The sequence below is a fragment of the Protopterus annectens genome, chromosome 8.part0 (genome assembly GCF_019279795.1).
Source record: "Protopterus annectens isolate FY-2018-M chromosome 8.part0, PAN1.0, whole genome shotgun sequence".
NCBI lineage: Eukaryota > Metazoa > Chordata > Ceratodontiformes > Protopteridae > Protopterus > Protopterus annectens.
In genome coordinates this window covers 602,239,447-602,264,446 of record NC_056741.1, presented here as the reverse complement: position 1 = coordinate 602,264,446, position 25,000 = coordinate 602,239,447, and the positions used below count along the sequence as shown (strand labels likewise).

Sequence of the window (25,000 nt, the reverse complement as noted above, 5' to 3'; positions counted from 1 at the left end):
AGGTGGGGGTGGGATGAGGACCTCCAGCGAGATTAGTTTGTGATCTGATCTCACCAGTGAGGGGTATACTTCGGTGTTGAACATTGTGCTCCCATGTTCGTGATGATGAGGTCAAGTATGTTATCTCCTCTTGTGGGGATGGTAACTAGTTGTTCCATGGCATTTGAGTTTATGAATTCCAGGAACTTTTGGGCTAGGGTGTTTGGGCTTGAGTAGTGTTCCTAGTCTATATTAGGGTAGTTGAAGTCACCTAGTATGATGGTGTTTGGTGATACATTTATCCCTCTAGTGTTTTCAGGAAGGCCATGTGAGGTTCCTGAGTTTGTGAGGGTGGCCTGTAACATGCTACAATTTGCAGAGCAGTCTTGCCTATGGTTAATTGCACCTGGATGGTCTCCGATGCATCGTGCGTTGCAACCAGTCTTGAGGTGTGGGAGTCCTTGATGAATATGGATACACCCCCTCCTTTCTTGGTATTGTCCGGATTTTGGGGCCGGAACGCATGATATGAGGTAAAACCTGATAGTGCTGGGGTGCTCTCAGGAGCCTTGAACCAGGTTTCTGTCACAGCACAGACATCAATGTTCTCCATACTGAGAAGGGCCTCGAGTGCGTGCATTTTGAGATTCAGACTTCTGGCATTGAGCAGCATTACCCTTAGTTTTTTTCCTTTTTTGTGTTCTAGGGTGGTAGGTTTAGAATTTGAGCCTTGCCTAAAAAGGCACTATGGGGGTGGCAAGAGCCTTTGCCAATATCCGGAATCCCAGGGGTGACAGGCGCAAGCCGTCCCTTGCGAAGCAGCGTGGCTTGTCCATCATGTCATCCCAGGCAGACAGACACTGGATCCCCTTTGAATGACACCAGTGTTTAAGCCAATTGTTAAAGCTGATCATCTTATCTCTGTATTGTGGCATCATTCTTGGTGAAGGTAGGATACTGCTCAAGGTCAGGGTCATACCTGCCTGGGCTACATAATCAGAGAGCTCCTCGATGTCTCTTTTCATGTAGTCCAAGGAGGTACGTCTCAGGTCGTTTACACCAGCGTGGACAATGACTGAGTCGTATTTGTACCTGCTGTTGAGAGACCTGAGTGCTTGCGTTATGTGGCGGATTCTAGTGCCCGACAGGCAGCTTACTGTGACCTTCTCCTTACTCAGTCTGGTGAGCGGGACGTCAGTGTGTCTGACTATGGAGTCACCAATGACTAGTGTGTCTGGCATTTTGTTTGGCTTAAGGGCTGTGACTGTTTGACACACTGACTGTGAGGTCTATGTGTTGCAGGTGATGTGTTCTGAGGTGGTGGTTGTTTGGGTGTCTGCTTTGGTGGCCTCTGCTGTTTTGGTAGATTTTTGATCAGAGCCTCCGAGTATGTCTTTGCGTGTTTGTGTATGATTTGAGGTTTTGATGGTACTATGTGAGACTGGGTCTATAGTGTGTGTGGTAACCTTCTCCTCCTGACTGGTCTTGCCAGTCCTATGTTGAGAGAGCTCAGCCTCCAGTTTGGCTGTATAGTTGCATCTCTCGCATGTATTTGTGTTTTGTATATATATGTGTGTGTGTGTGTGTGTGTGCGCGCGTGTGTGTGTATATGTGTGTGTGTATATATATATATATATATATATATATATGTGTGTGTGTGTGTGTGTGTGTGTGTGTGTGTGTGTGTGTGTATATATATATATATATATATATATATATGTGTGTGTATATATATATATATATATATATATATGTGTGTATATATATATATATATATATATATATATATATGTGTGTGTGTGTGTGTATATATATATATATATATATATATATATATATATATATATGTGTGTGAAAACATACAAATACCCTGAAATCTGTTGTATACGTAAATGGTAGCCCAAAACTTCACTGATGGATGAAAAAACATAAGATGAATCGCAAATTATAAAATCCAAAAAAAGCTTTATTCCACGTAAGCGCTTTCACGGTATAAACCGCTTCCTCAGACGTGATACAACTAATAACCTAAAAACAAGCATTTAAATAGACTGACATCACTTCCTTAATTGAATCAAACAATCAATTCCACAGGTCCAAATAATTACAACACATACATTGCATATAAAATCTAATGGGGAGATCTAAAAAATATAACAAGATCAAGAAAGAAAAATATCTATTAAATAATGAATAATAGAAGCAAACATGAACTACTAATCATTGTTTCAAAAAATCATCATTTGAGTGACCTTGCTTTCAACACTGGCTTCAATGAAACACTCTCATTAAGTCCCCTGCCCAAATGTGCTCCCAAGCGGAGAATCCACTTAAGTTCAGATTCCTCAGTTGAATTTACTATATCCCCACCTCTAATACTAAGTGCTTGTATATGTAAAACTTGAAATAAGAATACGTGCTCTTGACCTTGTTGGATCATATGTTTAGCTATAGCACTAGTCTGTTCACCCCTAGTGAAACAATAAAGATGGTCCCTTATGCGCTCACGGAGCGACCTGTTTGTCTTCCCTACATAAAAGTGGTAGCAGACCTGGCATACAGCCACATAGACAAGATTCCTACTGTGACAATCAGAATTGCACCTAATCTGCCAGAGGCGGCCATCATTGGGGTTTCGAAAGAACCTGGACGTATCAATGTAGTCACACTGGGGACATGAGCCACATTTACAGGTTCCATAAAAGCAATGTACTGCTTCGGCACTGTTATTCAAAGTGAGGTTGGGGAAACACAACTGTTGCTTGAGATTCTTTGAGTTGCTATAGGCATAAAACGGGCAGTTGCCCACTACAGATCTAATATTGTCATCTGTCACCAACATGTTCCAACTGTTCAAGATCGTAGATTTTATCATGTGAATGTTCTTACAATAAGGTAATACCAAAGGCAAACGAGAACTCCCAGTATCTGACCTACATACTATGTCATTGGGTGCAGAATAAAAAGGTTTGCCCCTAGATGATCTGAGTCCAGATGCATTAACACAAGTATGGGTAACCCTGTTAGGTGGATAACCCCTACCCAAAAAGGCTCTCTTGACATTGTCTAACTCCTTGTGGAAGACATCGTCTTCAGAACAGAGACGCGATGAAAGCATCACTGTGGAAGATGTTCACCTGTTCAGAAGGGATGGCATTCACCTAACTGAGGAGGGTATTGCGTTGTTCTTGACCAACCTCCACAATGGCGTGAGGAGAGCCATGCAAGATTGTTAACATGCAGCTTGTGAGACGAATGGAAAACACCTATGACCAAGTCGGACCAGTATAGTAAGTAAAACACTATTATGAAATGTGTTGTGAAAAATTCATTTCTTTGAGCTTGGCAAATAACTTATGGAAATTATGATTTTTTTTTCATATTTTGGTAAATAACTTTGCAAGGGAGCATCTTAATGTGCCAAGTAATATCTCATTTTGAAGACAGTATTGCTTGTTCTAACATGGTAAAAGAATTATGCCTGTGTGTTTGACATGTGCAGATATCAGTTTGTTTCGGACTTAGGTTATGGAAATTATGATTTGTTTTTCATATTTTGGTAAATAACTTTGCAAGGGAGCATCTGAATGTGTTAAGTAATACCTCATTTTGAAAAGATTATTTATAGTTCTAACATGGTAAAAGAATGGTGCCTGTATGTTGTACTCCTAGGCAGATATCGAAGTTTGTTTCGGACTTAGGTTATGGAAATTATGGTTTATTTTCATATTTTGGTAAGTAACTTTGCAAGGGAGCATCTCATTGTGTGAAGTAATACCTCATTTTGAAGACAGTGTTACTCCTTACAACATGGTAAAAAAACTGTGTCTGTGCACTGTACACACATACAGATATCACGGTTTAGTCTTGTACGAATATGGAAATTATACATTTACAATACTTCTCATTATTATACCCATATCTTTGCGAGGGAGCATGGTGATCACACAAATGATGCATCATTTTGAAGCTGATATTCAGATGCACAACTTCTACACTGATATGTAGGCTCTGTCTGTTACAGGTGATGAGATATTATGCTTTGTTTATTTATCATTTATGAAAAATAATATATTAATCATATTTCTGTGAATATCTCATGAAAGAAGCGTCACACAGTAATGGTTAAGGTATCATTTTAAAGCTGACATTCATACTAACAAATTAAATTCAAATTGTATGGGTCTGAGTGGTACATAGACTCAGGTGTTGTGCTTTGCTTTTCCAAAAAGTTAAAAAATATGCACAATATCAGCATTCCTTGCCAAATATTTAATAATGTCTTTGATATGCACTATCAGCATTTACACTGTTGGAAAGGTCAGTGTCTGCTGAACAACTTTTGCGTTTACATTTTTAGTGTAGCTCTTATAGTTAAAGAGTTATGAGCATTTGTTTTCTGTATAGTATTACAAATGGATTTTCTGAAAATGAGCTCAGGCTGCACTGTTGTTCCTATGGTGGAATTAAGCAGGCAGCTTTTTCCTGAGCTGCTCCGGAGTGAATGAGTTAAGTCATTATTTTGTTATTTCATACCCATTGATGCAATAGAGCTATTCATGGTCAAAATTCACAGCCTGTTGATTTTGTGTTAAATTAAGCTACATTCTTTCCCTTCCCTGAGGATGTGTAAACCTTTGTAGTCTGAAGGAGAATTCGCCTGCTAACTCTTGATAGCAGCTTCACAAATTAGCTGAGCTTTGCAAGCCAGAAAATGTGACACACTGACTGATTCAGGGAAGTAAGACAGGACCTTAAACCTGACAAAATCTCACTTTTTAAAAAGGCTGTGTTATCCGCATTGGTGTGACACATTTAGGTAACAGATGTGCAAGAGTCAAATCAAAAAAGTCACTAATATTTGTACTGAGCATTGCATAGAACTTCATAACAGTGAAAATGTACATATTTTTCTGTTTCTGCGTATAGAGGTTCTTTAAGCAGCAAACATTTCTAGAAGTTAGATTGGTTTTGCAGGCTGGACTTTGGTACAGTACAGAACTATTTGTGTTTTTTCGTGTTTTCTCATTTCTAGAAGTTAGAAAGGCTGTTAGCATGAAGTTTCTTATCCTAAAAGTGGAATACATATTCCCTGTCATTACCTGCAGTTCATCTCATGAAACCAAAGCTCTCCAGTTGACCATAAACAAAATGTTTATTTCTGTTTCATACCCTGTGATGAAAGGGAATGTTGTTTCACTTTTGCAGAATTAAATTGGCTCTCTTTTACAGCCTAAACAACTCTTTTGCTTACAATCTTAATTTGAAGACTACTGTGATTTAATCACCACCCTCCTAATTGAGCTTAAATGCACCCACCTCCTCTCTTCTTTCACTTGCTAAAGGTGATACCTCTCTAGAAAGACCATGTTTTTGTTTGACAGAAAAGGAAAAAAGCTTCTGCAGACACCAGGAATATGGTACCCTAGCCCATTAAGAATGAGCATAACTACTAATTTAGAAAGAAAGACTCTAGAGCACTTAAAAGCTTAATGTAGATACAGATGCCTTAGAGAAGAGGCTAGTAATATATCTATACATTGTTTTATGGAGTCACCATTGATAAAATATAGTGTTACAGATGTACTTTTTACAGACAAACTCTTCTACTGTTATAACTATGCCTAGACATCTTTTTTGTTGCTCTTATTGTATAATCTGTTAAGATTTTGTTTGTATTTTGTTATGATATGTAGAGAAGTGGTTAAGCAGCTCTACTTTGTTGTATCATTTTAACAATGTTCCTTGAATGGGTGTGGGTAACAGAGGATTTACCCACGGTTGCTGTGGTTTGATTACAAGGGTGAGCCCGAGTCATTAAACAAAGCCAACCATAGATAAATCCTGTGTTACCTACACAGGGGTAGATAATTGCTATCACAGAATGTCAGTATTTAAGAAAAAAAAAAAGTCTTGTCCTTTCTTAGTCTTGTCATTAAAAACAGACTTTAGTACTCTTCCTCTGGCTTCTGATAATCTTGGGCATCCAAGATAGTATTGTGCTTGCTCCAATTCCGTAAGTGACTGCACAGTATATTACCTTTAAGAAATAAGGCAGAGAGACAGCAGGTGCCTGCATGGACCCTTTAGCATACTTCTCAGCTGTCTGAATTTTTGCAGAATGCCCAGATGCTTGCCTCATATTATTGGTCTGTTAGCTCTGGTTATCTGGCAAGTCATTGAGAACTGAAGTTGCTAAATAATTACAGATATCATTCAGAGGTTGCAAGGTCTCCACCGAGCAGTTTACGGGCATAGGAAAAGGTTTTTTGTTTGTTTTCTGTTTAACATTTTAAAATCTCAATTTAACAGTGTAGAGAAAATGAGTTAATCAGACTTCTTCCTGTAGTGAATGCTCTATTTACAGTGAGCACACTGATTGCTCTGTCCAATTAGCATGTATATTTTTGAATATCAAATTAGTTTGTAGAATTTCCATTTTACTGTAAAAGCTTATGGAGCTATGTCTGAGGGGTCTGTATTCTGTTGTTTTGTAGGCTGCATGAAGTTTTCTTTTCCTTGCCCATTAGTTTTTTTTTTAATTGATGTTTTTTCCTTGTGCAGTTTTATACACTATGGATTTTGCACTGCCTTCATGGTATATGCATTCTGTATGTAAGTAAGATCACTGTGATGTCCTTCTGTTCAGTGTTGCAGTATTCTTAAGATATGGGTAGTCTTCCACTCAGTGACCTGACATCTGGCCAGTATACAAGAGCTTTTAGCTACTGCATGTATGTGGGACATATGTTCTGACAACGTCAGCTGTAAATGGATGTCCGCACGTGCAGTCCTCTGAACTTTTTTGCCTCCATTAGGAAGGTAGACTCCTACTTCGGTCTGCAGTCAGAGTCTGTGTGTTGCTGTCAGCTTCAGATAAGTGCCCCATTGGGGATTTATTTCCTTGCTACTGCTCTTTTTTATTAGTTTATGTCATCCAGGAAAGGTAAGTATAGGTGTAGAAGGCAGATTCCACATAAAGATAGCCACGACCTTTGTCTTTTCTGCTTAGGACTTGGTCACAACTATCGATTCTGTTCCGTTTGTCTGGCCTTTGTGCATAAGACCTTGCATAGCTAACTTTTGGCTTTAAATCTCTACCTGGAGAATCAGCACCTTAAATGTCTAGCTAAAGATGTTATGGAGAGTTCTGGGCATCCTACGGCTGAGCCAAGTTTGAAGGGGAATGTTAGCAAACCTACACCTGAACTGGCTGCACCTCTTTCCTCTGACATATCTTTTGACGTCAATGAAGACCAGGTGGTACATTTGGAGGTCGGCTCTGGTTGCTCGGTGGGTACCTCATTGGAAGCCGCTAAGGAATGTGATCTCGGCATGTCTTCAGAGGCAGAGCAGATGCCCATTTTGGGAGGAATGGGGTAACCGTGGCTTACTGTGTTTGTGGTAACTGGGGACGATGTCCTTCAAGAATGCAACTGCAGTCCTGACATGTGGGTTGTCCTGCCTCAGGCAGCCCTTCGGTCGGCCAGATTCCAAAGTCTGGGTCCGGCGTCGGCCGATGTCGCCTCCTCCCCGACGTCAGAGCGGCTGGAGTATAAAGGCATCAGCCGACGCCATCTTCTTCAGTCTTTCTTGCCACGCGGTGCCCGAAGCAGAAGCAGTTCGCAAGTGCCGGTCGGTCAGCTCCTGTGTTTTCAGTTACCGAAGTCATTTAAAAGCTATGTACCCCGTTGGGGAACATTTTTTCTTGCCTCAGCCGATGTCAGAACAAATTGAGAAAGTTAATAATTGTTTGTCTTGTGGTAAACAAATACCTCATAAGGACTTCCATTCTTACTGCCTCCCTTGCCTGGGCCCAGACCACGACGTCTTGGCCTGTGCTTGCTTTAATAAGCGCACTCTCAGGCGCCGGGCAGAGTTTGCCGAAGACTTTTTTGGCGAATCCTACGCTTACAACATGCCGTCGGAACAACCGACAGCACAAACTACCAAAAAATGAAAGGACCGGGACCGACATCCTCGGCCTGCGTCTTCCACCGATATAACGCCTAAGCCCTCCGCGAGTGCTTCGGTCCCTTCGGAAGCGGTAATTCAACTGCTCCAGGCCGACGACACCGCGTTAACTCATCCCTCGGTCTCGGAGACTACACCGGTGCCGGTTGTTGATTTTCCTCCGGAAACCGAAGTTCTGGATCTACCAGACACCATTCCCGTGGACAAAGTTACCCCTGCACGTGGGGCAGCTAGGCCTCCTGTATCCATGTCAATCAAGGCCTTTGCACATGCTAAGGCCGCCAGCCAGGCCAAGGCCCATCCTAAACCTACTTCTCAGGCCCCTTCTTCTGACAGACAAATCATGTCTCTGGCTGCAGATCTAATCTCTCTTATCAGGGGGTCTCAGCCTCACCCAGACAGAGGTTCTCAGCCGCCTGCAGAAAAAAGGCCTAGAACTGAGCAGGCAGACAACCTCTCTTCAGATGAAGCCTCTGGGGATTCAGAGCATTCAGATACCCAAGAAGAATCCTTCCAGGCCTATGAGGACTCTGATGCTGTGGAATCTATTTCCTCTGCCTCTCCTCCAGAGGATTTTTCTTTCGGTGAAGTTCTCCACTCCATGAGGGAACATTTTAAGTGGCAGGGTCAGGAATTTTCTGATTCTAGGAAAAGGCTACGTACCTTCCTTAAGTTACCCCAGCACAGACCTTTAGCTATCCCTCCAGTTTTGGATGTCCTGGATGATGTTTTCTCCGACTCCAATGCTTCCCCTGATTCTCTCCCTCCGGCTCCTGTCAAGCCAGACAGATATTACAGGGTCCCTGACACTCACAAGCATCTCTTTAAGGCACACTCTGTGGATCTAGAAACTATTTCACAGGGCCCCAAAGGAGTGGCTACCTCCTCAGCCAAGAATCCACTGCCAGCTGACAGGGAAGCAAGGTCCCTGGAGAGATGGGGTAAAAAAGTTTATACCTCTTCCACCCTTGCCATGAGGTCACTTAACTGCCTTTTTCATATGTTTTAGTACCAGGATTATTTACTGGATGATTTGCAGAAAAAGATAGCCTCTCCTGAGCCTATAGATAGAAAGGCATTGCAGGATTTGGTTCATAATACCCAGCAGGTTAGTAATCATTTTCTACAGTGTGGTTATGATGCATTGGAGGCTTCATGTAGGGCAGCTATGACAGGGGCTGTTATCCGTAGACATGCTTGGTTGAAAGAACAGCCACTGCCAGATCATGTTAAAGTAAAGCTCCTGGACGCACCTCTAGATAAACAGAAGCTTTTTGGTGCTAATGCTCAGGATGTGTTGAAATCTATTGAGGAGAAGGCAAAATCAGTACAGACAGTAAAGGATTTCGTCCAGGTTCAGCAGGAATTGGCCTTCAAAGAATTGGTCCTTTCCAGACTCTGACAAGTTTCAAAGGGGAAAGAACAGGCGTGCACGAGGTAGAGGGCAATACAGAGGCTCCTACAGGGGACGCCAATGGCAACCACAAAATCAGAGAAGTGGCACAGGTAGTTCACCTGCACCACAGGGACAATCACAATGACTTACCTTTCACTCCGCCTACCAAGGCTCAAAGAGAAGCACCTCTAGGCGGAAAATTATCTCTATTCTCAAAAAACTGGCACATTATAACAAAGGACAATTGGATTCTGGACGTAATAGACAGAGGTTACAGGTTCCACTTCCATACCTTACCAACAGGACAAGGCATGCCAAACCTGCCACAAAATCAAAGGGCAGAGGCACTCATAGAAGTCTCAAAGCTGTTACAAATAAAAGCAATAGAGAAGGTTCCTCCTCAGGAACAAGGCCAGGGATTTTATTCAAAACTGTTCCTTGTTCCAAGAAAAGAAAAACAATGGAGGCCTATATTGGATTTGTCCGTTCTAAATACTTTTCTCATGGTGCCAAAATTCATGATGCTGACTTTACAGCAACTTCTTCCCATGCTGGGCAAGGGGTCTTGGCTGGTTACTCTGGACCTCAAGGAGGCATACCTGCATGTCCCTATCAGACACAGTTGCAGAAGATACCTCAGATTTCTTGCAGGAACAGAGCACTATCAATTCTCAGCATTGCCGTTTGGCTTATCTACTGCGCCCAGAGTGTTCACGAAATGCCTGGCATCAGTAGTGGCACATTGCAGACTCCGGGGGATTCAAATATACCCTTACCTGGACGACTGCCTAATACAAGCAGACAGCAAACAGACCTTGATAAAACACTTGGATTACGTCATTCAATTGCTGCTCGCTTTGGGATACACAGTCAACATTCAAAAATCAAGATTACTGCCATCCCAAGAGATTATTTTTCTAGGAGCAAAACTGGACACACAGCTACAAATGGCTTTCCTCACAGAGGAGAAACAAGAGCATTTAACAGCTTACTTCAAAGGCCTAGCAAAATTAACCCACCTGACCGCAAGGAAGACCCTGCAGGCCCTGGGGTTCAGGGCATCTTGCATTCTTCTAATCCCTCTGGCAAGACTACACATGAGAAAGCTGCAATGGTACCTAAAAAGCTTGTGGTCGCAACACAGCCACAACCTAGAAGACATAATACCACTCATACCATGCCTGCAAAGGGAATTTTTGTGGTGGGCTCAAGCAAGTCACTTAAACGAAGGCATGCTTTTCAACAAACCTCCAACAAGTCAAACTATTACAGCAGGCGCCTCAGACCATGGATGGGGGCGCACATGGACGGCAGATGCATTCAAGGGCAATGGACTCCCATGGAGATGCATCAGCACATAAATCAAAAAGAGATGTTGGCAGTGATACATGCAATAGAAGCCTTTGGAAAATCTCTTCAGCAAGGTCATCTGCTAATAAGGACAGACAACACCACTGTCATGTGGTACATAAACAAACAAGGGGGCACTCATTCCTACCCCCTCTGCAGACTAACAATGATTCTTTGGGAAAAGTCCCTGAAACTGAACATCTACTTGCAATCCCAGTTTGTTCCGGGCAAGGACAATGTTCTGGCAGACAGGTTGAGCAGAAATTTATTGGATCCACATGAATGGATGCTACACCCACGCATTTTCTCACAAATAGCATCTGCATGGGGAAGACCAGACATAGACTTCTTTGCATCTCATCTCAATCATCACCTGGAAAAGTTCTGCACAAGGATACACCATCCTCTAGCTTGGAGAACGGATGCTCTCTCCTTCAGCTGGAATGCTCTAACAATTTATGCATTCCCTCCTCTACCTTTGCTCACCAAGGTGTTACTGAAGATCAAGGCAGAACAACCAAGAGGAATCTTGATAGCTCCAGACTGGCCAAGGCAACACTGGTATCCACTACTACTGAGCATAACTCGCACCAAACCGTGGCCCTTGCCTCAATGGCCTCTGCTCCTGACTCAACACAGTTACAAGACTGTTCATCAGAACCTGCAAACCTTAAAGCTGACAGCTTGGAAAGTTCCATGACTCAGACCCATGACTCCCTCTCCGAAAAAGTTCAGGAAATTTTGCTGGAGGCACGCAGACCTTCCACCAGAAAGGCCTATTCGGCCAAATGGAAGAGATTCACCATCTGGAATGTCAACAAGGGCCAGGATGCATCACTGATGAACATACCTCAGATATTAGAATACTTGGCAGAAATGTTTCACAGTGGCCTTTCATACTCTTCCATCAAAATCCACGCTTCAGCTATCTCAGCACATTACAACTGTGATCCACCTGTGTTTTCGCATCCCTTGCTAAGACAGCTTCTAAGAGGCATAAAGAATATCAAACCTCCAAGGAAGCTACCAATTCCTGCATGGGACCTCAATTACGTCTTGGAAAAATTAACTCTTCCTCCTTTTGAACCAGCAGCATCTTCAGAAATGCAATTTCTCTCTTGGAAAACGGTTTTCCTGTTGGCAGTCACCTCAGCAAGAAGAGTCTCGGAGATACAGGCCCTCATGGCAGTTCCTCCTTTTCTCATCTTTCATCAGGACAGAGTTTCCCTTGGGACTAATCCTTCATTTATGCCTAAGGTGATATCCAGAGTGTCTCTAAACCAAGTAATTCACCTGCCTACTTTCTTTTCTAACCCTCAAAATAAAGGGGAAAAGCTGCTGCATACTATAGACATTCACAGACAACTACGCTACTACTTGGACAGAACAAAGTCCACCAGGAAGTCTGACCAACTGTTTGTAGCCTATACTGCTGGAGTGCAAGGAAAAGCAGTCACCAAACAAACTATCTCAAAATGGATTGGACACTGCATCAGATTCTGTTATTCTTTTCATGGAAAAAGTGTGCCAGCTAATATTAGACCACGCTCCACCAGAGCTATGGCCACATCCACAGCTTTTCTAAGAGGAGTGGCTACAAAAGATATTCTAGAGGCTGCTACATGGAGCTCCGTGCATACATTTACCAAACACTACAACCTGCCATTATACTCCAGATCCCGAGCAGGCTTTGCTTCGGCAGTCCTGCAGGGCCTTCTAGCTACACCATCTCTTGCTTAGTCCTACCACCCCCGGCTTGGCTATGGTATTCAACCCATATGTCAGGACTGCAGTTGCATTCTTGAAGGACATAGTACAGTTTTGTACCTACCATAAATGTAGATGTCCGATAGATATGCAACTGCAGTCAGGTTTTCCCTCCCTCCTACCCCTCTGTTTTTTCCCCTTTTGGGTCCTTTCTCCCCTTACCTATCAGCTGGGGTTATATATTATGGTGTATCTGTTTATTACTGTTGTGCATGTCTGGTTTTACCTGTTTATCCATTCACAAAATTTAGCCTTCCTTGGAGGGCACCTGGCATCTGGGGCAAGAAACACTGAAGAAGATGGCGTTGGCTGATGCCTTTATACTCCAGCCGCTCTGACATCGGGGAGGAGGCGACATCGGCCGACGCCGGACCCAGACTTTGGAATCTGGTCGACCGAAGGGCTGCCTGAGGCAGGACAACCCATATGTCAGGACTGCTGTTGCATATCTATCGGACATCTACATTTATGGTAGGTACAAAACTGTACTTTCCTACTGCTTCTGCTAGGGATCTTCCTCAGACTACTCCAGACGTTAGGCCTACGTCGGGCTCCTCTACTTCTCCTCATGCAGAAATCCATGCAAAGAAAAAACAGAAAACAAGACATTCTCATATTCCCTCAACTCTCCAATCTAACTGGGATGCTTTCTCCCAGGATCTTATCAAAGCCTTGATGGCTCTGAAGTTCGGCCATTCCTTTTCCTTCCTTTACTTCCTCCCCTATTCAAGGAGTAGGGACAAAGGTTCTTTCCTCAGATAATAATGACTCTTCCTCTGATGAAGATCGTGTACCATATTCCACTCAGATTACATCTCCTCTGGAATATCTTTCTCCAGAGAAGGAATCTAATGGGGGGATTCCCCTATGGAAGAGATTTTCTTTGGGGAAACCATCAACAAAATGAGGGAATTCTTCAAATGGGATTGTTCCCAAATTTCTTATGAACAAAAAAAGTATTATGATCTCTTGCAAATGAAGGTTCTTTCCTTCTACAGTGCCTCCTGTCCTTCCAGCTTTTCTGGATGCTTTTGCCTCCTCTTCCAAGACTCCAGACTCCTAGACTCCTGCTCCAAAGAGGCCAGATAGATTTTACAAGGTGCCTGATGATTGTAAGTTTCAATAAGTGTCCCTCTGCTGAACCAGCAGTTGTTTCTATAGCTTCTGATAAATAGTCACGCTGGTCTCCTTCTGCTAAACTTTTACCTTCTGATAAAGAGAGCAAGATTCTAGAGAGACTAGGTAAAAAGGTTTATACCTCCTCTGCTGTAGATATCAGAGCAGTAAATTACCAAACTAATTTTGCTAGGTTTTCCTTGGCTTTACTTTCTCAATCTTCTTGCTCATTTATCAGACTCTGAGATTAAAACACAGGTCATGTCTCTTTTGGCTTCTTCAATAACTGCAGCTACGGTGCTGTGGAGGCATCATACAGAGCTGATGCATCTGCTTCTGTGCTCAGAAGACATTCCTGGTTGAGACTTCAGCCATTACCTGACAACATTAAAGCTAAATTGCTAGATGCTCCTTTGGATAAGTAAGCTCTTTTTGGTTCTGCAGCTGCAAACTTAAGTCTCCCCAAGAGAAAGGGAAGGAACTTCAAGATTTGAAGCACCTGTTCATTTCTCCAGTTACTAGTTAAACAGGAACTTTCCTGTCAAAACTTTTTTTGTTAAGAGACCAGTTTGCTTGTCTTCTGCCTCTACTTCAACTTCCAGGCCTTTTTGTCTGTTAGGAGACCTCCTCAATCCAAATCGTCTGGCTCAGCTCCTTCTACTCAGCAGCCTTTTCAAGCCAGGCCTAGCTCTGTGTGATGATCACCAGTCTCTTCCAAGTCATACTCCTCTATCTCTTTGCCTCTCCAGTTTGGACAAAGATCACTTGGGATTCTTGGGTTCTGTCCATTATAGGTTCATAGGTTAGTACTAAGCTAACTGCCCTTGCGAGCCATTTTAAGCCTAGCCAATTATCCTTGTGAGACTCAAACCCTGCACCTTGTGCTTGTAAGGCAAACACCTTAACCATTAGGCCACCCTCCCAACTGGATACTTTATGACTTGGAAGACTCTTCCTCCTTTCATGGGCATTCCACAGCTCCTTCATATCAACTAGAATTATTTCCAGAGGTCCTCTCACAGCACAATTAAGTGTGCCAGTGGAACAGAGAGGCAGATGGTTTTATTCAAGAATGTTTCTGGTTCCAAGAAAGGATGGTCCTTGTAGACTAATTCTAGACCTTTCCCACTTGAACACTTTTCTGGAGGTGCCATCTTTCTGTATGCTGTCCTTACAAACTCTCTTTTCTCTGATTTCTCGTCAGTCTTGCATGGCCTCTCTAGACATCAAGAATGCTTATTTATATGTTCTCATTCGTCTTCTGTACAGGAAATTTCTGTGTTTCTCAGTGGGTTCTTAGCACTTTCAGTTCTCTGCCTTGCCTTTTTGTCTTTCCACTGCCCCAAGGGTATTCACAAAGTGCTTGGCCCCTATGATTGCCTTCTTGAGAGTCCAAGGAATTCAGGTATATCCATACCTGGATGATCTTCTCTTTCTGGCTCCTCAGTCAGAACAGTTGTCTCAAAACCTTCAAGCGGGGATTCATCTCCTCTCTGACTCCATCTCAGGGTGCAGGCTCGGGATGGACCTTATTATGGTTTTTCTTTCAACAGACAAAGTTCATTCTCTCATTGCCTTTCTGGAAAGCCTTCTGCCTCTTCCTTCCATTTCAGCCAGGGAATTTCTAAGACTTCTTGGGTTCATGGCTTCCGCAATTCCCATGCTGCCCTTTGCAAAGCTGCACATGAGCAAGTTTCAGGGGTTTCTAAAGGCAACCACCTGGTCACAACATGCTCACCCTCTAGAGCTTCTGATTCCTCTCCTTCCCTGCTTAAAAACAGAGTTTCTCTGGTGGATTTAGCATCTTACTCTGAATCTAGGCCTTCCTCTTCTTCAGACCCAGTCTTCTCAATATCTATTCACAGATGCCCCAGACGTAGGCTGAGAGGCAGCTTTTGCTTCCAGGACCTTTGGTCTCCATATCAAAGAAGGAGGGAGCACATCAACATCAAGGAATGAGGGCTCTGATTCTGGCTTTGCATTCTTTTCATCCTCTCTTTCAACCAGGTCCTCTGAAAATGTTTACAGACATCACCACTGTTCTCTGGTACATAAACAAGTTAGGGGGGGACTAAATCTTATCTTCTTTGCAGGTTAGCTCTCTGGGCATGGGAATTGGCAGTTCAGTACAAGGTGACTCTTCTTGCAGTTTACATTCCATCTGTTCAGAACATTGTGGCAGACACCTTAAGCAGGTCCATGACACAGTCCCATGAATGGATGCTTCACAGGGATGTGTTTCTGGACCTAATCCACTGGTGGGGTACCCCTCATATGGATCTATTTGCCTACCATATGAACAGACAACTTTCTTTTTTTATGCCAGACTTCCACATCCTCTAGTTTGGAAGGTGGACTCCCTATCTTTTTCATGGAAGGAGATGTATCCCCCCTTCCCTCTCATTCAGAAAGTTCTGCTGAAAATTCAGCTGGACCAACCAAAAATTTTGTTGGTGACTCCCTTTTGGCCAAGACAGCATTGGTTCGCTCTTCTGCATTTAGCTAAGGGCCATCATCACAAGTTACCTCACAGTGTTGACCTGCTAACACAAGACAAGTGATCCTTGCTTCATCCACATCAGTCAGCCTTACAAATGACCCTGTGGGTGATAAACGTTTGATTCCTTTTAGGCATCTTTTTTCACAGGATGTGCTTTGGGTTTTGCAGGAGGCAGGGAAACCCAATACTAGAAAATCTTACATTTCTAAATGGAAGAGATTTTCCTTATGGTGCCTTTCTTATGTGTGTGAAATACTTAACAGTGGCTTGTCATACTCCTCAGTGAAAGTCCACTGTTCTGCTGTTTCTGCTTGTCTGCCATTATCTCCAACTTTAGCGTCCAGATTGGAAGTAATACTTTTTCGCAATGACGTCCTACACATTAAACCTCCCAGGAAAACAGTTACACCTCCTTGGGATCTGAAACATGTTTTAGAGATGCTGACTGTGACCCCTTTTGAGCCTGCAGTCTCTGCTTCTTTAAAGTTTTGTACTTAGAAGATGGTGCTTCTGGTAGCATTGACCTCTGCCAGGTGGGTTTTGGAGATTCAGGCTTTGATGGCATTCCTTCCTTTCTTGGTTTTTCACAAAAACAGAGTTTCTTTGCGAACCAGTCCTCCTTTTATGCCTAAGGTGGTGAATGAGGTGTCTGTTAATCAATCTATTAAATTGCCTACCTTTTTCCCTTCTCCTCAATCATCCAGTGAAATGATTCTGCACACCTTAGCTGTACATAGGCAACTTAGATTCTACCTAGGTAAAACAAAAGCTGTCAGGAGCTCAGATCAGCTCTTTGTGTCTTTCCATCCCAGGGCTCTGGGTTTACCTGTTTCTAAACAGACAATTTCATCTTGGATTTCCAAGGCTATTGTGTTTTATGGTTTTCATGGTAAGTCTGGCTGTGTGTGTTAAGAGCTCATTCCACTAGATCTCTGGCTTCTTCATGTGCTTTCTTTAAAGGCTTGGGCACTAATTCTATTCTGGAGGCTGCTAGATGGTCTTCTGTGCACACCTTCACCAAACATTGCAAGTTAGATACCATTTCCAGATCTAGAGCAGGGTTTGTTAGAGCCATTCTCCATGGCTTTGTTGAAAGTTCTATAGTGCATAGTGCCTCTGCTGCTTCCACCTCCCAAGGTTTCTGCTAAGCTATGGTATTCTCCCATATCTCAAGAATACTGCAGTATTTAGTAGAAGAACAGAATAGTTGTGTAAAGTCTTACAATAACCGTATATGTTCTCTTCTTCTGTATTGCTGTAATCTCTCCCTCCCATCTCCCCCCCTGCATCTTTTTCCTTCCTTGGATGGCTTCTTATTTCTTAGTTCTGATGTTCCTCATGGGGCATTTAGTTCTGAGGATTGTACGTGTGGACGTCCTTTTATGGCTGGCATTGTCAGAACATACATGTGATACCCCACATACTTGCAGTAGCTAAAAGCTGTTGTATACTGGCCAAACGTCAGGTCGTTGGGCAGAAGACTACCCATGTCTTAAGAATACTGCAACATTGAAGAGAAGGACATCTGTGGTTATGGTAAGATTTTGCACAACTATTCTTTGTCTTTGTCTTCTGCTTTTGGCCTTGCATTGCTGCTGAAAGCAGTCCCTGGACAAGCTCACTTAACCAGTTAAATAAATGCATAAACAAAACTATATATTACATACAAAATCATTATTATTATTATGTTGGTATTTCTTTACTTTATAAATACTGTAGTAACCAAATGATTTAGTAAGTTTGTGAAGCAGTCTTTTAATGGGATAAATTGCAATATTTGCTAAATATGGAAAATGTAGGATTGTAGCAAAAAAAAAATCGGGGGCAAAACCTGCTGCTGTGCTTTCTGCTGTAAGTTTTTGTGTTTAGCCTGGATTTTCTGTCCACTAGCTACTGTCAAAAATGTTTATTTTATGGTGTAACAAGGAATGCTGTAGATACCCAGGGATAGTGGTACTGTCATTAATCAAAATACAATATATGTGGTTGTGAGTGAAGGTTAAGAAGCCTGAAAGGAATATAAATTTCCATTTAACTGTGATTTAATTATGTGGTGTCTTTTAGTTCCAGGATTTGGACCCAATCAGTTTGGAATGCCTTCACTTCCAGGCAGTCAGATGGGAAACATTGCTGCTGGCAAACCAATGGTAAGCCATTTACAGTGTATGCCTTCTTTAGCAGTTTTGTGTCCTTTGAGACACAGATTAATAAACATTTTGTAAGAAAATGCCATGCTTGAAACTCTTTAACTGCCATTTAGAGTACATCTGTCAGTGAATTTTGCACAGTAACTGTAGACCGTTTTCCAGTGATCTGGACTGATATTAGCTGTTCTGTTTTAGTTTCCCCCTCATTTGTCGCAGAAGATGCCGTACCATTTCCATCCAGCTGCAAATCCTGGAATACTCTTCCCTCATCCACCTGTAAACATGCAGCTGCAGGAGAGTGCTGATATGCTGTCTAAGGGTAACTCCTTCAATGAATGGTCAGTCCCATATGACTCTTCAGGCACCAAGTTCCCAAATCATTTGCCTTCCAAAGCATCACCACCTTCAGGTCCAAACTCTTCACCTTCTTCCTCTTCTGAAGAAGAACAAACAGGAGGCAATACCAAGTAAGTGTGGACATGTACGAGTCTGAAAAATGTATTACTTTGTAAGAAAGATGCTGCTTTTTTTTCTTAAGAAGAATGCAAGCTAAAGTTGCAGTTGTATGCATGGTATGTGAAGTTTTATTTTTCTATTTTTTTATGAAAGTATATTATTAGCTCAGCAGATTGCACTGTGTCCTTTGATGCCAGAAAGATCAAAAGTCTATGTGCTCTGTCCCCACACTAGTATTGACATTAGACTGCTGCTTTGAGAACGATGTTCTGCACTTATATAAATTCAGGGGGTGTGGGTGTTTTTCGGCAAGATGTTTTCAGCAAATGCAGTTTGGTGGTTCTGATCCTCTATGCATTAACTTTTGTTAACTCATAGTAGAAGCTAAATGTCATTTAGTTGTGTAGGATCACGACCATCTTTCTGATGATATAGTTTTTTGATTGTCTGGTTGCAATTATTTTATGACTTTTTTTTTTTTTTTTTATATATATATAATTTAGAGTTAGTCTTATATTTTTTTTCAGATAGAGGTAGTTTTTAGGGGCCATGTTTAGTTTTAATATAAGCAGTGTGAACATTTATGTTTTACTTGGGATGACTCAAAAGTTTGATTGGTTTGGGGTATGATGACAGTTATAACTTTTGCCTTTGTGTTGCGGTTATACATTATGGGGCAGATACGTGATTTTCTCTGGAAATAGACGTGTGTGTGTGTGTGTGTGTGTGTGTGTGTGTGTGTGTGTGTGTGTGTGTGTGTGTGTATACATACAGATTCACTTTAGAACATTGAAAGCTCAAAACATTGAAATTCAAAACATTGAGACCAAAATCTTGAAAATTCAAAACCTCGAATCCCAGATCATTAAAAAAACATAGGAAACCAACATGTACTATATTCCAGCACAACTACATACAGAAACAAGTAAAAAACAAACCATATCACACTTCTTTAACTATAAGCAGACTGCACCCCTCACACCCCCTGCTACCTAAATATATAAACTCCGAGTAAGATGTGTTATGTTGTAGTAGCAATTAAGAAGGGAACATGACTGAGGTTACCTATGGAACTCCGGTAAGTATTGGAGAGATGTATAGTAATAAGTATTGGAGAGATATATAGTAATGTGTAATGTTTTATAGTGAAGTAGTGTTTCTAAGAGAAGGTTGAGGATAGTTTTTTTTTTACAATTTAAACAGGCAGTCATGAAGCGCGGAGTGGTATGCTTGCCATTTTGTTCTGTGTAGTGTGATCACGGAGGTGATGTATTTAAGTAGTGGGGGACTTGCCCCCCCCCCCCCCTGCTTATAGTTGGAGAAGTGTAATATGGTTTTGCTTTTATTTGTTTCTGTATGTAGTTGTGCTGGCTTATATTAAATGTTGGTTTCTTATGTTTTTTCAATGTTACGGGATTCAATGTTTTGAGTTTTCAGTGTTTTGAATTTTCAAGATTTTGGTCTCAGTGTTTTGAATTTCAGTGTTATGGGCTTTTGATGTTCTAAAGTGAATCTACATGTGTGTGTGTGTGTGTGTGTGTGTGTGTGTGTGTGTGTGTGTGTGTGTGTGTATATATATATATATATATATATATATATATATATATATATATATATATATCCATTAACTGTCCATTACCTTGTGATTGACTATCACATTGTAGATCAAAAATCAGATAAACACAAAACAGCAAATCTTAGGGATGGACTTTAAAAGATCAGTCTTGCTAGACAGTAATTACAGATGTTCTTCATATTTCACTGTTGCAGTCATCACATTTGGGTTATCCCTGCCAGGGGTAGCCCTCGGCCGGCCCAAATACCAGAGACTTAGCATTTCTGCGTTGGTTGCTGTCGCTTGAGGACTGACGTCAGGTTATCAGTAGTATAAAGTAAGGCAGCTGACATCATTACATCAGTCTTTCTTGCCATGGAGGCAGAAGCAGTTCATATGAGTGCCGGTCGGCCGCTACCTGAGTTTTTGTCTACCGAATTGAAGTTGAAGTCTTCTAAAGCTAAGTACCCCATTGGGGATCCTTTTTTCTTGCACTAACCAATGTCAGAAAAGTTAATAATTGTCTCGCCCGTGGAAAACAAATACCACACTGAGACTTCCACTCTTACTGCGTCACTTGTTTAGGCCCAGACCACGACATCCCTCATTGTCTCTTCTGTGCTTTGTTCAATGCCAGAACTATCTGTCGCCGGGCCCTTATTGTAGCCACATATTTTCGTTTACAGTCTTCGAATTCCGATATGGCTTTGGTAAGCCATCTGACAGCATATCTTCCGAAAAATGTAAAGATAAAGACAGAGACAAGACCGCACAGGTTCAAACCCACCAACAATGCTTCTGTTAAGCTAGTTGTCAGTTTTCCTGTCCTCAGTGAGGCGCTTTCACAGCCCGTGATGTCCACTTCTGTTGATTCGCAGGCTGCTAACGAGACCCTTTCGGAGTCTGGTATCCTGCAAAACTCTTCTTCGACTAAGGATCCTGTTGTTGTCTCGACCTTGAATGGGTCCGGAGCCGTTGTCTTCTTTCATAACTACCGTTCTTTCTAAAACTACCCAGTTTCTTAGTCCCCGGGTACGAACCACACCCAAGAAACCGACGACCCACTCTCAGGCACCTGCTACCTTGCCTCAGTCTCAAATGCTTAAAATGATGGAAGACTTATCATGCTGATCAGGGGAAGCCAAGCTACCCCCTCCAAATATGAAAACAGATCTGTCCCCTGCAGTTTTGTCTGAACAAGAGTCAGATGAATCTGATGCATCTGAATATGAAGACATGCAACCCCTCTCCACTTATGAGGATTCTGATGCAGAGGATTCCATTCCTTCAGCCTCTCTCCCAGAGGTTTTTTCCTTTGGGGAAACCCTGCATATCTTAATGGAGCATTTCCAGTAGGAGAGTAAGGACTACCCTCAGTCTAAAAAGAGACTCAGAGAATTCCTAGATCTCCATAACACAGACCTTTGGCCACCCCCCCCCCCCATCCTGGATGTTGTGGAGGATGTTTTCCTCGAATCCAGCTTGACTCCTAATGCCCTTACTCCTGCACCCAGGAAACCAGACAGGTACTATAGAGTCCCTGACTCACACAGATATCTTTTTAAAAATCCTACAACCGACCCTGAGATCATTTCTCAAGGGCCAAAAGGAATTAAAGCAACCTCTACTAAGAATCCCACCCCCTGAGACAGGGATTCCGAGCATTGGACAGATAGGGTAAGAAAGTATACACCTCAGCTACTTTTGCTATCAAGGCACTAAATTGTCAGTTCTATATGCTGAAATTTCAGCAACATACCTTGGAACTCCTTAAACAAAAAATGTCTTCCTTTCCTGATTGGGCAGAATCTAAAGATTTACAAGAGTTAATGCATTCTGCAAGTCAAGTAATTAAACACACCTTGCACTGTGGTTTTGATGCCCTAGAAGCTTCATGCAGGGCAGCAGTCACTGGATCTGTCATTAGAAGGCATGCATGGCTTAAGGAACAGCCCCTGCCAGATGATGTCAAATTTAAATTGTTGGATGTCCCCTTGCACAAAGATAACTTATTTGGCACTAAGCCAGAAGAGATCTTTAAAAGATGGAAGATAAACCAAAATCTGTGCAAACAGTTAAGGATTTCTGGCAGGTCCAGCCTCTAGGTTCAGCAGGCATTGTCCCTCCAAACACTGGTTCTTTCCTGTTCCCAGTAAACCGGCCCAGCCTAGGCCCCGTGGAAGCAGACCCCCCTCCCGACAGCAGCCTCAGGGAATGTAGAGATCTAAGAAGTGGGCTACCTCCACTTCAAAACCATGGAGTTCTAAGCCACCCCCTTATGGTAAAAACTCACAATGACTCATCTCCTCCACCCCCTCCCTCTGCCCACCTACACTTACCCCAGGAAGAAAACTCTCCTTTCACTCTAGCACCTGGGCCACCATTACCAAGGACCACTGGGTTCTGAACATTGTGTCTCAGGGATACAAATTTTCCTTCCACACCCTTCCAGCCCCAAAAGGGTTCCCAGATCTACCACCAAATCATTGAGCAGGGGCTCTAAAGCAAATCCTTTCCCTGTTCTGTATGAGGGCAGTAGAGCACATTCCTGCAGTACAGATAGGCCAAGCTTTCTACTCCAGACTTTTTCTGGTGCCCAGAAAAGAGGACACCTGGCACCCCATCCTTGATCTATCCATTCTAAACACCTTCCTGGTGATTCCAAAATTCAAAATGCTCACCCTCCAGCAGCTGCTTACCCATGCTCTCCAAGGATGCTTGGCTAGCCACCCTAAATCTAAAAGAAGCCTACCTCCACATTCCTATCCGGGAATCATGCAGGAAATATCTCCACATCAGGGCAGGATCTCAACATTTTCAGTTCTCTGCGCTTACCTTTGGCTTATCTACTGCTCTCAGAGTTTTCACAAAATATCAGGCTCCGGCCTTTGCCTTTTGCAGACAAAGAAATACTCAGATTTACCCATACTTGGACGACTGCCTTATTCAGGCAGACAGCCAGGATAAGCTGCTCAAGCACCTGGCCTTTGTAAAGACCCTGCTAACCTCCCTAGGGTACACAATCAATGAAAATAAATCCAAACCGGTACCCACCCAAAGGATAATCTTCCTGGGAGCAAGTCTGGACACAGCTTCCCATATTAGTATACCTTACTCCAGAGAAACAAATTTTCCTGACAGCCTACTACTCTCAATTAGCCACCAGGCCCCAGCTAACTGCAAGGAAGATCCTGCAAGCTCTGGGGTTCATGGCATCTTGCATACTACTCATTCCATATGCCAGACTGCATATGAGGAAACTTCAGTGGTACCTAAAGAGCTTTTGGTGCCAGCACTCTCAAGACATGGAAACTCTTCTACCTGTAATTCCTTGCCTCAGAAAAGATTTTCTTTGGTGGGCAACAGCATGCTCCCACAACAAGGGAATGCCTTTCTCCCCACCCCCGGCCGCCCATACCCTCACCATAGACGCATCAGACTACACTTGGGGTGCACACCTGGACGGTAGGTGCATACAGGGCCAATTGAGCCCACAGCAAATCCCTCTGCACATCATTCAAAAAGAGATGATATCTGTGCAGCACACCTTAGTAGCTTTCAAGCCCCTTCTCTCTCCAGGGGCTCTTCTGATCAAAGCAGACAACACAACTGTGATGTGGTACATCAACAAGCAGGGAGGGACTCACTCCTACCCTCTATGCAGGCTGGCCATGACCCTTTGGCACACAGCCTCTACCATGCAACTACACCTGTTAGCACAATTCCTACCAGGCTCTCTCAACTCTCTGGCTGACCAATTAAGCAGAAATCTTCTGGACCCACACGAGTGGCAACTCAACAGAAGTACCTTCACCCTAATAACTCAGAAATGGGGAACCCCAAAGGTTGACCTCTTTGACGCCCACACCAACCATCAGCTCAGCAAAGGGGAACATCACTGATCTGGGTCAATCTATCGGTCTATGCCTTTCCTCCCCTACCTGTCATCCCTGGGGTACTGCTCAGAATAAGAGAAGCAAGACTAAGGACCATTCTCATAGCTCCAGACTGGCCCTGGCAGCACTGGTACCCCTTTCTATGCAGCCTATCCTCGCTACCCCCATGGCATCTTCCTTAGATTCCAAACCTCCTGCCCAGAGGGAAGGGGAGTTCTTGCATCCCCAATTGCAGACACTCAGTTTGGCAGCTTGGCTTATTCCCTAACTCCGAACCAATCTGCCAGCCTCATTAAACATGTTCTGGATGTTATCCATGAGGCCAGACGTCCTAACACCAGAAAGTGTTATGCTGATAAATGGAAAAAGTTCTGCACCTGGATCCAGGCTAAAGGAGCCAATACAGCACAGCCCTCTCTCCCTCTCATCCTGGATTACGTAGCTGACCTACTACACAGTGCCTCTCATTCTCCTCTATAAAAATTCATGCCTCTGCTATTTCTGCTCATTTCCCCACTGAACAGCCCCTTTTTCTCACACCCTTTCATCAGACAGTTCCTAAGAGTGGCTAGCAACTTGAGGCCACCCAGAAAGGCACCAACACCAGCTTGGGACCTTAACTTTGTATTGGAAAAGCTCACCCTGCCCCCTTTCGAACCAGCTTCTTCTGCAGAGCTAAAATTTCTCTCCTGGAAGACAGCATTCCTTCTGACCATCACTTCAGCCACTCATGGCTGTAGAACCCTTCATCATCTTTCATGCAGACAGGGTATCCCTCAGAACTAACCCATCCTTCATGCCCAAGGTGGTGTCCAGTGTGGCTCTCAACCATTCTATTCATTTGCCCACCTTTTTTCCTAATCC

At 42.9% G+C, this 25,000-nt stretch overlaps 1 protein-coding gene across 1 annotated transcript in view; it reads left to right on the top strand.

The window, feature by feature from the left end:
• The window catches only part of FAM120C (family with sequence similarity 120C), a gene marked incomplete at its 5' end in the record, with an annotated part of 1,286,378 nt that overhangs the window by 300,975 nt on the left and 960,403 nt on the right, over window positions 1-25,000 (top strand). Inside the window, 2 exons of the mRNA XM_044079289.1 lie at window positions 18,147-18,229; window positions 18,425-18,696. Of these exons, the coding sequence (XP_043935224.1) occupies window positions 18,147-18,229; window positions 18,425-18,696 (355 nt within the window). The remainder of the gene's footprint in view (window positions 1-18,146; window positions 18,230-18,424; window positions 18,697-25,000) is intronic.